Source organism: Gouania willdenowi, unplaced genomic scaffold (assembly GCF_900634775.1).
Source record: "Gouania willdenowi unplaced genomic scaffold, fGouWil2.1 scaffold_85_arrow_ctg1, whole genome shotgun sequence".
In the NCBI taxonomy this organism is placed as follows: Eukaryota; Metazoa; Chordata; class Actinopteri; order Blenniiformes; family Gobiesocidae; genus Gouania; species Gouania willdenowi.
In genome coordinates, this window is record NW_021145250.1 from 442,858 (window position 1) to 461,165 (window position 18,308).

The 18,308-nt window shown below is 40.0% G+C and overlaps 1 protein-coding gene across 3 annotated transcripts; it reads right to left on the reverse strand.

Annotated features, from left to right (window-relative positions):
- Positions 1–7,180: 7,180 nt before the first annotated feature.
- On the reverse strand, positions 7,181–13,705 carry LOC114460949 (voltage-dependent calcium channel gamma-6 subunit-like). 3 transcript variants are annotated; one of them, XM_028442843.1, is made up of 9 exons: positions 13,564–13,705; positions 10,663–10,701; positions 10,488–10,554; positions 10,238–10,408; positions 9,849–9,959; positions 9,627–9,735; positions 9,287–9,361; positions 8,983–9,120; positions 7,181–8,909 (listed from the first exon to the last, which is right to left on the reverse strand). In XM_028442843.1, exons 4-9 carry the CDS (start codon positions 10,376–10,378, stop codon positions 8,683–8,685), a joined length of 801 nt encoding a protein of 266 aa, XP_028298644.1. In that variant the 5' UTR covers positions 10,379–10,408; positions 10,488–10,554; positions 10,663–10,701; positions 13,564–13,705; the 3' UTR covers positions 7,181–8,682. The 3 variants fall into 3 exon arrangements, with proteins under 3 accessions (XP_028298644.1, XP_028298645.1, XP_028298646.1); XM_028442844.1 differs by lacking the exon at positions 13,564–13,705 and adding an exon at positions 13,390–13,547; XM_028442845.1 differs by lacking the exon at positions 13,564–13,705 and adding an exon at positions 13,238–13,355.
- Between the last annotated feature and the right edge of the window lie 4,603 nt (positions 13,706–18,308).

Sequence of the window (18,308 nt, forward strand, 5' to 3'; positions counted from 1 at the left end):
GAAATATATACATGTTGAATATTAAATACTATATATTTATTCATATATCTATTTTTTGTTGTATTTTTAGTTAATTTTATGTTTTCAAGTTTTCTTCTTTTTTTTTTTTGTTAATTATTTTTACATTATATATACTATGATCTACTATATATAGAGATAGATATATTAGCCAGGTGGCATTTATGTTCACGTTCTTTCTCGTGTGTATTTCTACGTTGCGCTGAGTTGAGTTCATCCAATCAGGAGAAGCTCAAAGTAGAGTTGCTGCTCCATCCCAGTGAGAAACGCCCCCTGGTGGCCTCAGACAGCAAATCTTTACTTTCACTACTTCCTGGTAAAAACTGTTGTTGGATGAGTGAGTGAATGTTTTAGTTTATTCTTGTTTCTTTTTCTTTCCATGTTGGAAATGCTGTGTTTTACCAGCGTAGCCTCATACTGCTGTTTCTAAATGTTCTAACTATCGTATACGCGTCAGTGGTAGAAGATTATTTATTTTTCGGTGGTGACGTGTAGGAATAATGTCGGTGTTACATGGTTTGGATTTCATATAAACGGCCTCCCTGTGAACTGTGGCATAGCTTTTCAGCTTGTGATCAACCAACGCGCTAATTAAAGTTTAAGGATACATCGCTAACGTTAGCTTCTATCATGCTTGGTTTAATATGCCAAAAAAGTTGCTAAGTTTGCATTTTTCATGTTAGATTTAGCTTTTTTCTCCTAACACAGATTTTGTATGTAATACTATAGGCTATAATTGAACATTGCTATAGTTGCCGTTGCTACTTTGATAGCTACGTATGGTGCTACATGTATGCTAATCGATACATGAAGTCATTTAGCCCAGAGGTTCTCAACCTTGGGGTAACAAGACACTGGGAAGAGGTCCCCAGATGCCTTCAAGAAACTAAGAATATTTTCTGAACAATTTGAGCCCATGTTTGCTTATTTTTATCCTTTTTCTGCAACGACACCAAACTCACCATATCTTAACTTATTTTCATCACTTTTTCTTGCCATATTTTTGCTCCTTTTAATGTATTTTTGCTACATTTCTCCCATTTCTGACACTTTTCCATCACATTTTAATGATTTTTCTGCACATGTTTTCTACTTTCCAGACATGTTCAGCACTTATAAACCCTTTCTACCACTTTTACACCTAATGTCACATATGTTGACCCATTATTGTCCCTTTTAGCCTCTTTTCACCATATTTCATGATTAATTTTGGTCAATTTAACCACATTCACCATTTTTCATGTCCATTATTTGCCAGTTTAAACTAATTGTTCCTACTTTTAAGCCAATATTGACACTTTGAACCAATTTTTACCACTTTTTCTGTCAATTTGCAACATTTAACAAATTCCTGTGGTTATTTAAACCCTATTTCATCACCTTTTTCACCATTTTTGGTCACTTTTTTCTTCAATGTTCATGTCTCTGTTCAACCATCTTAAGCTACAGTGGGGGTCCCCGGTCTCTGGAACATTTATTTTGGGGGCCGTGGGCTAAAAAGGTTGAGAACCACTGCTGTAGCCTACATACGAGCTCTGATCACAAGCTGAAAAACAAAGAGCGCAACAGTAAAGGCCATGTTTGACACACATTTGTGAACAGAAGTGAACTCAGGCTAGCTAAGCTAACCTTTGATAGTAAAGCTAGGGCTCAATGCTAATCAGACGATACATGTATTGAAGACACGGAAACAGGGAAGCAACTTACGATACAGATACATTATATAGACATATTCATTAAACTTCTCTATTAAAATGGTTGTTTTGAGCATTTTTTGACCAAACCTACACTCATACACTTAGAAAACAACATTAGCAACAGTTACTGTCTCATTTAGCTAGCATTATGCTAGCTCCTACAATTATTAGTGTGAAAATCTCCTGTCTTCTTTCAGAAGCTAGCTGTTAGCATTCATGCGTGAAGCTACAAACATCACAGTCTGATGAATGCAGAACACTTTTAACTTCTTCAGTTCAATCTGTGCAACGAATCCAACCCTGTTTTAAATTTAAGATCTTAATACAAAACAATGCAAGGCTGAAGCTGAAAGCAGCTTACTTTACGTTTAGCTACGTTTAGCAGCACAGAGCTGACTGATGAACCTAACACCTTTGAGGAATTAAACATAATTAAGAGATTAAGAATAATACAGAGAAATGACATTTTAAGTCTTACAGAAAGTTGCTTTTGGACTTTTTTTTAAAAACTTCCTAATGCTTCTTTAGTTGTTCTACAGTCCAAGAGTACGTTCAGACTCGTCTGATTTAAATGAACTATCTGAAGCTATTTTGTGTATTCTATTGTCATTTTTAATTTTTGAATTGTGTTACCATTCTGTGTGTTTTTGTTGTCAGTTTGACTACTTTGGTTAATTCTGCATGTTTTGGAGTCATTTTGTATATATTGTAGTGGTTTTGTTTTGTATACGTTTTATATTCTTTATGTTATTTGTGTGTTTTTGCATAGTACAGTAATTTTGTTCAGGTATTTTTCTTTGTTATTTTGTGTTTTTTTTGTTATCCTGGAAATGTGTAAAATCTAAATATCTCAATTAAAACTGGTAATGGAAACACCTGAATTTAGAAGGAAAAAAAACACTCAAATATCTCTAAAAAGTTTTAATTCTTTCATGAGGAGGTTTTGCAGATGTTTCCATATTAAAATGTATCACAAAAGCTCAATAGAAACACTTTTTACACAATTCCACGTCCCAGGATGTGACGTACCTGGTCACGAGACCACATCTCTCTGAGAAAACATGGCGCGGTACGTGTGGACAGAAGTGGAGACCCAGAAATTAGACGTGAAACAATCTTTGAATAACAGAGTGTTCTAAGGAGGTTTGGAGTGTCCATCTTCCTGCTGAGAAGTCTCACAGGATGAGATTTCACCAAAGTTACCAGGCTCCTCCCCCAAAACAACCTCCAACGGAAACACCTTCAAACGCACATTAGACTTTGTGGAAACTTTACAAAAATCACTTTTATTTTGTGAAAAACTGTAATAGAAACACAGCTAGAGATGGTAGCCGCCATAATGCTCGTTGTAGACGTAGATATGTGTTGTGACAAAATCTGTGACCCGACTAAATAGTGGCTAAAAACCAGGTCCAACAAACACATTTTTGTTGTTCCGCTGTGATTAAAGTTGACTGAAAGTGAACAATCGACTGAGTTAAAGAGAATGTGAAAACTAGAAAAGATGATTAGTACAACATGATGTGAGTGAGACTGAGACGTGTGAGGAATGTGTCTGACTTTTAATTAGTCAGTGAATGTGATGATGATGATGATGATGATGAAGAAGAAAAATGTTTTTCCGACGGTTGAAGCTCAGACGGTCTGAGGACGTGTGGGTGCTCCATTATCCATTATCGCTCTGCTCCCTCCCACAGGTTTACTGGGGGTGGTTTTCACTCTAGAGTCAACGTTATTTCCCTCCTGGGCCTTAATAATACTAATGCTAATGATCACACACACACACACACACACACACACACACACACACTGAGTCAGAATGTTTGAAGTGTTTCGTGTTTCATTAGCATCTTGTTCTCTAGCATAACTCATAACTATTAGGGCTGGGATTATACGCTTTGTTTCAAATACGGATTTATCACAATATTTGGCTGTGAATTTTATACATATCGCGATTCAGATTTATTGAGATTTAATAATGATTATTGTGATTTTAACTTCCTTAATTCCTTTAATCCAAAAACAAAAGTTACATTTATAGAAACAACCCGTGACTCTCACTCTGATGTTCATTTGATTGTTATATATCGTTATTAATTACACATCCTCATCTTGACTTCCTGGAGCACAGGTGCACCAGTTTCCCACGGTCTTCCCAGACTTCACAGCTGTGGCGCCATTGGAGGGGGCGGGGCTCCTTAAACGATGGAAAATGACCCTTGGATGGGTGTAACCAGGAATGATCCATGTGTTCTTCATCGACACATGAGGTGAGTGATCAAAATGCACATTTTTCATTCTGCACATTTTAAAAAGTATGATTCATTTTTGCAAAAATATTGACATATAAAGCAGACATGGGCAACTGCCGGCCCGAGGGCCATATGCGGCCCGCAGTCTAACTATGTGTGGGCCCCCAAAGTAAACGTGCTAAATGACTCTAAAAACATATCAAATGACGGAAAACAAAAAACATCTAAAATGACAGAAAAATATACAAAATGACAAGAAAATATACACAAATTGAGAAAAAAAATAGATTGACAACTAAAATACACAAAATTACAGAAAGACATACAAAAATATACAAAATGACAAAAATAACAGAAAAATACTAAAGAAATATACAAAATGACAACAAAATATACACAAAATGAGAAAAATATAGATTGACAACTAAAATACACTTAACCTGATTATTATTTTTGTACTGTATTATTAGCAAAGATGCTAAATGAGCTAATTCTGTGTAAATGTTCCTGCAGGACGAAGCTGTGGGAAAATCAGTGTTTGATGAGCGATGGAAGGAGACGCTCTGCATTTTAATTTCCTGTGACTCGGCGCTCTGCCTGAGCACACTGATAAAAACGCCTCCAGGATCGCCAGCAGACGAACGCACGGCAGGAAAGAGCTGTCAATCAAGATTACTCTCTGTTTTATTCTCCTCCTCTCTGTGCTCACTGCACGTTAGAGCGGCACTCGGACACTTAGCGACGCCTCAACGACACCAAAGGCAAAATAAAAAGAACAAACTAAACTAGGTTTGAGCCTCAAAAAAAAAATAATACTGAAGGTAGAAAAGATCAATCTTGGTTGAGATTAACTAGAAAATACATAAAAGTATTTTTATTTCACACAAAAATATAGTTTTCCAATGTAAACAAGGAGCGAGCTACAAAGTAGGTTCTTAACCAAGATGGAAATCCTTGTTTTAATCAGAAATAAAATGTGTTAAAAGTGACCAAAAATGGTAGAAAAGGTGGTGAAATGGGGGGATTTTAAAAACCACAGGAATTTGTTAAAAGTTGCAAATTAGAGTGGATAAAAACAGACACAAAAAGTAGTAAAAAGGGTTCAAAGCATGAATATTAAAACACTTTTTTTTAACTGGTAAATAATGGACATGACAAATAGTGAATGTGGTAAAATTGGCAAAAAATAAGCATGAAATCTGTTGAAAAGAAGTTAAAAGTGACAATAATGTGTCAACATATGTGACATTAGGTGTAAAAGTGGTGGAAAGGGTTTATAAGTGCTGAACATGTCTGGAAAGTGGAAAAAATGTTAAGAAAAGTCATTGAAATGTGATCTAGAAGTGTCAGAATTAATAGAAGCAAAAATATGGCAAGAAAAAGTGATGAAAATAGATTAAAATATGGAAAGTTTGGTGTAGTTGTAGAAAAAGTGTAAAAATAAGCAAAAAATGACTCAAACTGTCCAAAAAAAATATTGTTATAGTTTCTTGAAGGCATCTAGTGACCCCTATCAGTGTCTCACGACCCCAAATGGGGTCCTGACCCCAAGGTTGAGAACCACTGACCTATGAATAACAGATAATAGAAGCTTTGACTTCACTCCGCTAATAGCATTAGCTCTGTTAACTAGCAATAACACCAAAAAACCTGAGACACTTATTGCTAACATCAGTATCGATAAATACACAATAGCATGCTACGAACATGCACTAATTAGCATTAAAGGCTACTGTCAAACCTGGCAACGCAGCACATCGTTAACGCAGCTTACAGCTATTTTACGTTAGCAGCGCTAACTGCTGGTCTAATTATAGCATTGTGCAATTGGCAAGGTAAATGTAATCATTTTAAAAACAAAAATTGAAAACATTTATTACCAAATAAGGTATTCAAAGTTCTGGTACTTGACGTGATGCGTTGCCAGATACACTTTTGTAATTCTGCACCGAAGTGGCCAAACGTTTGCCAAGAAAATACACTCAACGTTCCCCTTACGACACAGGAAACCCAACCTGGCAACGCAGCTTCTACTGTGTGTGTGTGTGTGTGTGTGTGTGTGTGTGTGTGTGTGTGTGTGTGTGTGTGTTTTGTCTCTCACGCTTCATTAACGAGTGTGTACATATGTGTGTTTGTGTGCACAGCTTCATCTCAGGGGGTTGTGTTACTGCTGCCAGGTCCGTCCAATCGGTCACGGTTAATTTTTAGCCCCAATGCTGCAGCCCAACGCCGTGGGATACGTTTCAGAGCCAAAGATATGTGAAACAGTAGCCTAACGAGTACACACACACACACACACACACACACACACACACACACACACACACACACACACACACACACACAGCACTCACCGTTTCCAACTGGTGGGTCACTGACACGTGCAATTATTTCTAAGATCCAGTGCTTTTATTTTGAAGGACAATTATTTCATGTCATATTAGCTATAGCATTGTTAAGACAGTTTTTATGCTAAAAAACATTGGGAAAATTGGATTAATGTTAAACATATGTAACGTGATACAGATTAAAGTGGATACACTGATATTAGCATTAGCAGCGTTAGTGCAACAGTAAAGTTTACAGTCAAAAGCTGAAAAACATTTTAAAACTACAGAAAATCCAACTTTTACAGAAAGCTGCTAATCACAGGACATCTGGAAACCTGCTGATGAGGCTAACTTTAGCAGCTACACTGATATTAGCATTAGCATTATAATGCTAAAATTTAGTACAAGTCATTTTTCTTTGATTTATTATTAGTTTTCTTTTTTTAATTTCTTGTTTATCTTAGTTTGATTTTATGTTTTGATAAATTTCTTATTTTATTTATTATTATTTGCTTTGTTTTTCTTTTCTTTAGTGGTTTTAGCGTTAGCGCAACAATATTTGACACTTAAAAAAAGCTGAAAAACCTTTCACAACTACATAAAAATCCAACTTTTACAGCAAGCTGCTAATCACAAGACAGCTGGAAACCTGCTAACAAGGCTAACTTTAGCAGATACGCTGATGTTAGCAATAGCATTGTAATGCTAAAAATTAGCACTAATTACTTGTTTTTTCTCAAGATTCGAGAGTTGATCAATAACATTAATAATCGGCATAAATGTATGGCTAACATTAGCAAATACACTGATATTAGCGTTAGCATTATTAGGCTAATAAACACACACATTACGAAATGGAAATGTGACTGTTGCCATGACAATATGAGATTGAAGGGAGTTTTAATTTCACTTTAAATTATAAAGATGATGCTATTACTTTTCCTTTGCCATTGTGGTTTTTTTTTTTAAAGGGAAGGTAGAGGAAGCAGTATGTTGTTACTTCCTGGTGAACCAGGAAGTGGCCGAGCAGCTGCAGACCTGAGTACATGAATGCTCGGAAACCAAAGCTGTGAGTTTGTTTACTTCATTGAGCATCTGAAATCAGCAGATATTTGTTGCCAAAACGAGAATTTTAAGGTTTGACTGAAACAACTCACAAGTCTTTGTTCTGAATCATCTTTATTCTCAAGTTTTAAAGAAGCTTTTTTTTCACAAGCTTCATGAAATCAGGGAAAGTTGGAAAAGCACTCGTTACACCTGTGGGTGCATCAGTTCAACTGGTCACCAGATTATCTGGTGACTCTAATGCTGTCATTCTGTGTTGATTGATCGCAGCACAGTGAAAACACTGTGGAAGCTGAAATAAGCTCATGGATGTCGTCTGAAAGCTAATCAGAAAGCATGCAGTCACAAGATAACATGATGACCAGTCTAACTGTAACACCAGTAGGGTGTCTTTGTTTCCAGCTGCTAAAGATACAGCAGCAGGAGAACGAGGGGGCACATTTCCAGATGTTTCAGTGGTTTTTTAGTGACTGTGTGCGTCGGATCACACCGCTCGTTCAGTGCACACGCTACATAGTGCAGCAGATTAATTGCATATTTCAAGAGAATCGTTAACTTTGGAAAAAAGCATGACATTTGGCACAGATACTCTCTAAGGGCCACTATTTTGGAAAATTCAATATGGCGCCCATTTTTCAAGATGGCCACCATTGCTATTCATTGGTTATTATATAACTAAAAAGTGCTCGGATCTGGCCAAACGAGGTGTCAGCAGATTAGTCTGGTCCTCTCAAGGCCAAATATGTTCATCCCCTGGGCAGAGTTAGAACTGCGCCCGCTAGAGGCGAAGCACTTAATCACGGTGCAAAAAATTGCTTATTTTGCAAAGAAATGAGGCACAAGCGGACGCGTTTTATTCCCCCGAGTCCGAATATGTGGTTTGTTTTTGACTAGAGGCCGAATTGCTCCCGCAGGAGGCCGTGAAAGTTTGGTGTTTTCCTCAGTCAATGGGAGAAAGCAGTATCAAAGTCACTCCCTATGGCTCATACTCCTCTGAGGTTACCCCTGGTGCAGGAAAACACCAAACTTCTGCAGCCTTGGGAGGATCAGACCTTTCCGCTGACTCCTCGTTTGGCCCGATCCAAGCATTCTTCGATTATATAATAACCATTGAATTGCAATGGCGGCAATCTTGAAAAATGGCCACCATGTTGAATTTTTGAGTGGCCAAAGCCTTTTTCCAAAATAGTGGCCCTTAGAGAGCATCTGTGCTAAATGTCATGCTTTTATACCAAAGTGAACGTTTTTTTTTTACTAATCTGCTGCACTGACATAACAAACAGAAGCTATCCTGGTTTTAGTGATCGGTTTGACATGAGCTCAGGAGCTGCTGCCGCTGTCCTTGTGGGGCAGACACCTCCTCCACGGGCTGTAGGGCAGCGCCAGCAGCAGGAACAGAACCCCCCCCACGATGAGTACGGCCCCCGCGCAGCCCACGCACGACACCGACCACGACATCTCGTGGTGCAGCGGCACGCTGTGGTCGCTGGCCAGGAAGGCCAGCACGGACTGGTGGAACACCATCAGGGACAGCAGCACCAGGACGCCTGCAGGGGGAGAGACAGAGGGGGCGGGGTTAGAGAAGAGACCACACCCACCCAGCCCCTGCCCAGTGCTGACCTGCCAGGATGAAGCAAACGGAGGCGGGCTTTAAGAAGAACAGGATCTCCTTACTCAGAGACATAGTGATGCAGATGGCCCCCATCACCATGAGGAAGAGGCTGAACAGAGCCAGCATCGCCGTGACAACGTTCAGAGCTGAGAACACAGCATGAGACGCACAGTCAGAATTTGTGTGTGTGTGTGTGTGTGTGTGTGTGTGTGTGTGTGTGTGTGTGTGTGTGTGTGTGTGTGTGTGTGTGTGTGTGTGTGTGTGTGTGTGTGTGTGTGTGTGTGTGTGTGTGTGTGTGTGTGTGTGACTGACTCTTCTGTGTGGTCTTCTGAAACATCATGGCGTTTTCTCCCGTGGTGAAGAATTTGAAGTAGGTGCAGTTTGACTCTGGAACGACAAAAACACGTTTATCAGTGTCGTTTAAAGTCAGAGAAGTGTTCATCTTCCCTCAACGTAGGATCTCTGGCCGTGACCCTACGTGAACTACACAAAAAACACAAAAATCACAAAATTAGACTAAAATACACAAAACAATCAGAACGACTGATGTAAACTGATGCTTATCGTTCCACATAAAGGCAAATATTTTTGTTGAGTTAATGCAAACCACGTGCACACAGACGCGAGTACGTGCACGTGGAGGCGGGGTCACCTCCGGGCAGCTCAGCAGGACCACAGCTCTCTCTCTCTGGGTCGATGTCAGCCACCCACAGGGTTTTAGTGCACCCCTTCCACAGGCCGAGGTGAGCCGTCAGACACGTCTGCAACAGCATGGAAGACAGGCCATGCCCACACGTCACATGATTAACTATAGCATAAAAATATTTATTTTTATGAATTTTCATTTTTGTTCAGGAAGAACATGCTGCGTCACCTGATTGTTGTAGAAGTGTTTCGGGGGTGCGAGCTCGACCCAATACTCCGTCCCCACTCCGAGGACCGTCAGCACCACGCCGACGATTGCCACAAAGAACGCCAGTTTGATCTGGAAACAGAAAGGTAACTGTAAAAGGTGTTATATTCATGCTGCAATTTCTGCAACTTTAGCACGAGAAAGAGAAAGTTTGTCGCAAACAAAGAGGACTTTGGTGCAAACATATTACTTTTGCACAAAACCAGGAAGAATTTGGCAAAAAAACAACAAAAACATCCTTAATACGTAAAAAATCAACTACACAAACTACAACGCTATGCTGACAACGAGGAAACCGCAGTTACCTCCTTGTTAACGTAGCATTGTCGTTTGCGCTTGTGGGGCCTCACCTTCCCCTCCTGGGCTTCGCTCATGGCCGGTCCCGTCGACGCGGTCCTGCGTCGTTTGTTTCCTCCGAACGTGCTGCGTCCGCTCATCAGGTTCCCGAGGCCCCCAGAGCCCCCGCCCTGCGTCGCCACTGTTGCAGACATTCCCGTCGCCGCTCCCGCCGTGCGGCCCTCCTTGTTATCCACAAAAAAGGGAGACCACACGTTGGTACCAAATAGAAACAAGCGCATAAAGAACATTGTAGAGAAAAACCTTCAGAGTCCTCTGGGGCCGCAGAGACGGGTCTCAGCGAACGTCCTCAGGAAGGGACGGGGACGTCCTTTGAGGACAAATGCACTGTTAGGAAACCGACTCATTTTGTGTGTGAATTTTGGCCCCTGAAGTTGAACCAGTCACGACAGTTTCGGCAGGAAAGAGAAAAACATACCCAATGAGATGGAAATCGGGGTCGGTTAAAAGTCCCCTCCTGCAGAAAGAGATAAAAAAGGCTCTAAGAAAAATTGTCTTAGATACCCAGGAAATAGCTTAGCACGTAGCCACCACTCCCACAAGTTTGGGTTATCTTAGCATGTAGCCACAAGTCCCACATATTTAGATTATCTTAGCATATAGCCACCAGACCTAAACGTTTGGGTTGGGTTAGCTTAGCATGTAGCCACAAGTCCCACACATTTAGATTATCTTAGCATATAGCCACCAGACCTAAACGTTTGGGTTGGGTTAGCTTAGCATGTAGCCACAAGTCCCACACATTTGGATTATCTTAGCATGTAGCCACTAGACCCAAATGTTTGGGTTGGTTTAGCTTGCATGTAGTCACAAGTACCACACATTTAGATTAGCTTAACATGTAGCGACCAGACCTAAACGTTTGGATTAGCTTAGCATGTAGCGACCGGACCCAAACATTTGGGTTGGGTTAGCTTAGCATGTAGCCGCAAGTTCTACACGTTTGGATTCGTTTAGCATGTAGCCACCAGTCCCAAATGTTTGGTTTAGCTCAGCATTGAGCCACCAGTCCCACATGTTTGGGTTGGGTTAGTTTAGCATGTAGCCACTAATACCACATGTTTGGATTAGCTTAATATGTAGCCACCAGATCCACACATTTGGGTTAGCTTAGCATGTAGCCACAAGTCCCACATTTTTAGGTTAGCTTAGCATGTAGCGACCAGTTTCACATGTTTGGTTAGCTTAGCATGTAGCCATTAGTTACACATGTTTGGGTTAGCGTCGCATGTAGCCACCAGTCCCACATGTTTGGTTTAGCTTAGCATGTAGCCACTAGTCTCACATGTTTGGGTTAGCTTAGCATGTAGCCACCAGACCCACACGTTTGCGTTGGGTTAGCACCACATTTTGGGTTAGCTTAGCATGTAGCCACCAGTCCCATATGCTTTGCTTAGTTTAGCGTGTAGTAGCGCTGGCTGAGCGGGGTCAGAGGTTAAAGGGGCGGGGCTATGGCATGCTGTGGTGTGTGATCCGTATCACTGTCCCTCGTCTATTCTGGGACATTATACGATGGCAGTGAACCAGTGAATTCTGAGGAATCATGAATCATAGCCAACTCTCCGTCCAATGACTCTTAGCAGCTCCTCGGTGCCACTAAAACAAGCAATCGTGTTCCAGCCAGAACCAATTATCCCTTCCCAGAATGCACTGGGAGCAGCTCAAAGCCCTTTGTGTCCGACGACTTCCTCTGCAGCAGTCTGCCGGATGTGGGTTAAAGAGTCGAGTCTTTGTAGCTCAGTCAGGATTCATGGATCCTATTAGGATTCAGATGAATTTATTCAGTTCATTTGACTTTCACATATAATAAACTAATATTACTAGTATTACTTTAATTTATACAATAATTTTTATTTCATTTTATTATTTGACCCTTATATATTAAAATGTCCTCTTTTCATTTAAATTTTTAGTAAAAGATCGCACAGCTTTCATTACATACAGTGAGATTTTGAATGAGATTATGATTAAAATTTGAGATTCCTCGTTTGTTAAACTTTTTTCAAGACATTCAGTGACTCATTTTCCGGTGAAAAAATTATTACAACATTAATCTTGAAATGTTACGACTTTAATCTTGAAATATTACGACTTTCATCTTGAAATATTACGACTTTCATCTTGAAATATTACGACTTTCATCTTGAAATATTACGACTTTCATCTTGAAGCATTAATATTTTTAATCTTGAAATATTGCGACTTTGATTTAGCAATGTTACAACTTTGATTTTGAAATATTACGACTTTGATCTTGAAATAATACGACTTTGATCTTGAAATATTGACTTTGATCTTGAAATATTATGACTTTGATCTTGAAATAATGCGACTTTGATTTTGAAATGTTACGTCTTTGATCTTGAAATGTCATGACTTTGATCTTGAAATATTACGACTTTGATCTTGAATTAATACGACTTTGATTTTGAAATGTTATGACTTTGATCTTGAAATATTACGACTTTGATCTTGAAATATTGACTTTGATATTGAAATATTATGACTTTGATCTTGAAATAATACGACTTTGATTTTGAAATGTTACGACTTTCATCTCGAAGTTTTACAACTTTCATCTTAAAATGCTATAAACTCATAGTGCCCAGATTTTTATTTTATTTTAAAGCAGTTTAAAAATAGTAAAACAGTTAAGAGAAGAAAAGAGAAAAAGAAAAAAAGGAGAAAAACAGCAGTTCCGATTGCTTTCCTGTTTTCAATGGTGAATTCCACGTCTCCCATCTGTTTTCCATGATCACTGATGGAGGCCTTGTTTGGAAACCCGTAATAAATCTGAGTCATTTGATTGATGAGTTTTTCCATGAATCCTCAACCCGAGTAATTCCTGACCCGGGTCCTGTGAGTCCTGAGTGTTCCTGGGACTCTAATCGATTCCTCTGAATCATTTAATCCTTTAAGCTTGGCTTCAGCAGCAGAGGACTCATGAGTCACTACAAAGACTCGACTCGTTAACAAATCGTCCACTGACTCACCAGCTCTATCCAACACACAGCAGCAGGTAGCGAGACACACCAAAGCGGGAGTGTGTAACTCTGCCAGACCCACGTTTGCGTGCAACACACACACACACACACACGCACACACACGCACACACACACACACACACACACACGGTGGCACTCACTCAGCTCCTTATATGGCGTCCCACGGGAAAAGAAGCGCCGTGGACGTCATTAAAGTACGGCTTCACCAAAAGATCCACCACACGTGCAACAACACAACAGAGTCCACCGAGTGTGTGTTTGTGTGTGTGTGTGTGTGTGTGTGTATATGTATGTGTGTGTGTGTGACTGCTCACCCAGATGGCGGCCGAGGAGAGAGAGAGTGAAGGGAGGGAGAGAGGGAGGGTCAAAGGTCGTGGGTCTCAAAATGAGTGTGAGGGTGAAGGGGCGGAGGGTAAAGATGCAGAAACTCAGACTGTGTTAGTGTGTGTGTGTGTGTGTGTATGTGTGTCTATTTCTGCCCACGCTGACGCTGGGGTCACATGGTCAGACGGACATTGGCACCGTGACGGCGTCAACCCGACACCCACCGCCCCACGCCCTGTTTACTGTGACGATGAGCAGCTGCTCCTTAAACCACCGTCTGTGTCTCTAATCACGGCGTATTTCACACGTCTGATGTTTCCTCACGACTCGCGTCAAACAACACCAACGAAGAAGAAGAAGAAGAAGAAGAAGAAGAAGAAGAAGTCGATCCCCATTCTTGGGTGCTGATTGGATTTAAATTGCTATTCTGATTTTACAAGTATTGCGATTCTACAGTGACGATTATCACGATTATTTTTCTTATTCAAACATAAGTTGAATCCTAAACTTCTAGAAATATGTTACAGTTCCAAAAAACAATGCACATCACATTCACTGATTTATTATTATTTACGCAATGATTTATTATTAGTTATACTGAAATAAATGAAATAAAACCTCCAATAGAAAGGAGCTAAACATGTACAAAGGAACAAATTTGTACATAACATTTTGAAGTTATATATATATATATATATTAGGGGTGTCAAACGATAAATTTTTTTAATCACAATTAATCGCACAACTTCCATAATTAACTCATGATTAATCGCTAATTGATTCCATATTTTGTATCTGTTCTGATTGTAATTTTAAAGGATATTTTTCAATTTGATAATACTTTAATAAACATAGGAATGGACCAATACGCTTACATTATGCAAAGTGATTTATTATTGCAACATTTAAAACTCAGCCCAACAGGAATCATCAAATAGGAACATTAACATGAATTTAAAATGGACAATAGTGTCCAAGTCAACATTTAGAAATAATTATTAATCATCCAGTTTTCAAAGAGCTTAAAATAAATAATGAATCCTTCTGCATCACAGCAGAGACATTTTTAATTCATCATCTAAACGTAGCACCTCAAAGCTAACAACATATTATGATTGTGTCTAAACACCTCACATGTAGAAATAAAACATAAAATCATCCCTAACTACAAACTAAACTCTTCTTCTGAACAACACGCCCACACAGTGAAAATAACCTCACATAGTACATAGCACATGGTACACATAGTACACATAGTACACATGGTACATGGTGCACATAGTACACATGGTACACATGAGACCTCATGTGTACCATGTGTACCACCTCATCCTCAGAGACCTCCATCACTAGTGATAGATGACACAACCAGCAGTAATCAAACTTCTCTTCTCCTGGAAGTTCAGATACATAACAGCATACATAGCACACACACACACACACACACACACACACACACACACACACACACACACACACACACACACACACACACTTTGAACAATAAAACAAACACACCCCTTCTTCACGACCATCTCCAAGTTCTTCAGTTTGTCCAGCTCAGCTGTTGTTGGCATGGTAACCATGGTTACATGTAGGGCCAGTGCATCTCTCAGTGGAACCTGATTTCTAAGAATGTTCTTGATCATTTCCAGTGTGCTGTTCCATCTTGTTAACACGTCCTGTGGGAGCGACTCCTTTTTTAAATGGTGCTTAATTTGCTGCTGTTCCAGCTACGCTGTGTTTGTTTGGCTATGTTTGAAATGTCCCACGACATTTCTGGATTTAGCTAATGCATTTAGCTAATGCATTTAGCTAACGCTCTGGTAAACAGACTGCTCTGAGGTGAAACTGTGATGGCTCGATGAAGGTTATGTGCGACACAAAGCATGTGATCAAACGGTTAGCTGTGTTATCAGTAGTCAGTGTGCTGACTTTACCTTCAACGTCCCACTCTGTCTTCATCACAGTCAAAGCATGGGATCAAAGACCACAATGTGTGTCAAAATAATGTGCAGTGACTCTGAGGTAACTGTGATTACTACCAGACGCCCAATAATCTCAGGTTAGGGCAACCACTCTAGCTTTCTCCTCTTTATACAGGTTGTGTATAATGGTTGTAGTGGTGGTTCTCGAGGATAACTAGTATGTGATGCAAATTAATTTAAGCAGACCTTCGTCCTCCACAACGCTAATTGACCTGCAGGATGTAGCCGCCCATTTAGCGATTGTTGTTTGTCAATTTGTCCAGTCTCCTGTGTAAACAATCCAACGTGGTCTGCCTTTGGCGTGGAGGAGGCGGGGCCTCCAAAAGCCCCTTTTCCGTGTGTCCATAGCTCCATGTTGCTCTACCTTTATCCACAAGCACGTTGCTACCTGAATTACCAACAATATATCTATCTATATATCTATCTCTATATATATATATATATATATATATATATATATATATATATCTATATATCTATCTATATATATATATATAGATATAGTAGTTAGGCTGCTCCAAAAGAGAAGTCACAGTGTATTACGGTGTGAAGATCGGAAGCATTTTTCTGTCTGAGTCACAGTTAAAATCTCTCTTTTTTCTCATGGAAAGCCTGATTTTATTAACTTCTTACATTCAGAAATGATCAGCGCACATTAGTTGTCATCATCATCATCATCATCATCATCATCATCATCATCACTGTTACACTTGTTATTTACTCTGTAGTGGATCAAACTGTGGTTTTATGTTGGACACAGAGGTAAAATAGTTGAAGGCAAGGCAAATTTATTTGTATAGCGCATTTCATACACAAGGCAACTCAATGTGCTTTACATGATAAAACATTCAATTGTTTAAAATCAATACGAACAATTAAAATCACCAGTAAAATCAATTAAAATCATCAGTAAAATCATCAACAAACACATGACATCAAACACATGACCATAAATCTCTCTCAATCATATGCAGTAGAGAAAAAAAGTGCCTTTAACTTTGATTTAAAAATGTTCACGTTGGATGCTGACATTGAACCAACGTGAACATCATTCTGACGTCTGACAGAGTTTCATTTCACAAGCTGCAGCTGACGTGCGCACCGCAGCACACAGCTGATCAGCTCAGTGACGCAGCAGACACCATCCTTCTGTCTCATCTGACACCATGACTGGCTTCATTACCTGGACACGTTTATTTAATATTCCATCCAGGGTCCGTTGGTGTCTTATCTCTAGCTTTATGTACGGATGGTGACGGACATGACGAGCAGTAATGTTTGTTGTGTTACGCATTACGTGACTTGTCTGGAGCAGAGTTTAATAAAGCTTTGGTCATGTGTCTAAATCTGTTCACCATGAAATCTAAAGTATGTCCATAGATTTAAATCATACAGATTTAATCACAGTTGTCAACTCTTCTTCAAGCTGAGTCTTCCTCATGTTTGCACTCACTTGTTGGTGCATTACCGCCACCCAGTGGTTGCCCACGAATATCTGCTATGTTGGTGTTGCAGTACAACTTGTGATTATGTTATCTGGTGACTGGTTTCAACAGATGTAGTTAAAAAACTGATATTTTTAAACATTTTTAAAGTGTTCATTTCAAATGTTGAATGAGTCTGACCTTGACATGAAGTTATATTTTATATTATTTAACTGATCTTAATATAATCGCCTTGTGCTTCTTCCGTACGTTTCCAGGAACACACTCTGATCTTATTTTATCATGACTTCCAGCTACGTATCTTTACTTTTACTGAGTATTGTGACTAAAGAAGGCTCTGTCAGTGGCTGCAGTAACGTGTTCCACCACTAGGTGGGGGCTCTACCACTAGGAGGGGCTCTACCACTAGGAGGGGCTCTACCACTAGGGGGGGCTCTACCACTAGGGGGGGGCTCTACCACTAGGAGGGGCTCTACCACTAGGGGGGGGGGGGCTCTACCACTTGGGAGGGGCTCTACCACTAGGAGGGGCTCTACCACTAGGGGGGGGGCTCTACCACTTGGGAGGGGCTCTACCACTAGGAGGGGCTCTACCACTAGGGGGGGCTCTACCACTGGGTGGGGGCTCTACCACTAGGAGGGGCTCTACCACTAGGTGGGGGCTCTACCACTAGGAGGGGCTCTACCGCTAGGGGGGGCTCCACCTACCGACCCGTTGATGCTAATCTCTGTGTGATTGTTTTGGCCTTGAACTCTGAACTCCTCCTTCTCAGAGAGCTCTGATTGGATTAGAGCTGCACTAAGAGGATTGATTAGAACGCCTGAGCCGTGGCGACCAAGTTGAAGTACCCTGAACGTCAGCGTGCTATTGTGCTGTGTGATTCTTATACAGTTAAAAACTATCAACCTCAAAATAAATAATTATACGTTATATTCTATAGGCATACAAAATAGATATGGGTTAGGGTTGGAGTTAGTCTGAACGCGGTTGGTTTATTGAACGTTGAGCGCCACCTGTGACAGGGGCTTCTCACCAAGTTCACACTAAGCTCCTCCCCTCCTTTATAAAATATGTATAGCTACAGCAGGGGGCGCTGCTGAGTAAAACACTGTGTCTCACTCACAAACTATAGTTTACATTATTAAAGCTAATACTTAGCATCAGTTATCTCATCATTTCCTGCTGATTCATCAAACACTGCAGCTCCAGCCTTTGGAACCTTTCACAATAAAATGCTATCACTTTACTTCATAAGTTTTACTTTATTTTAATTCATTTAATTAAGGGTTTTTCAGTTATTTA

What these genes read in the sequence shown, in the direction of transcription:
- LOC114460949 (XM_028442843.1), bottom strand. Translation starts at nt 10,378, where the DNA reads ATGTCTGCAACAGTGGCGACGCAGGGCGGGGGCTCTGGGGGCCTCGGG. An exon ending in GCGAAGCCCAGGAGGGGAAG is followed by an intron (nt 9,960 to 10,237) that starts GTGAGGCCCCAC and finishes TTCTGTTTCCAG; the next exon opens with ATCAAACTGGCGTTCTTTGT. An exon ending in AACACTTCTACAACAATCAG is followed by an intron (nt 9,736 to 9,848) that starts GTGACGCAGCAT and finishes ATGCTGTTGCAG; the next exon opens with ACGTGTCTGACGGCTCACCT.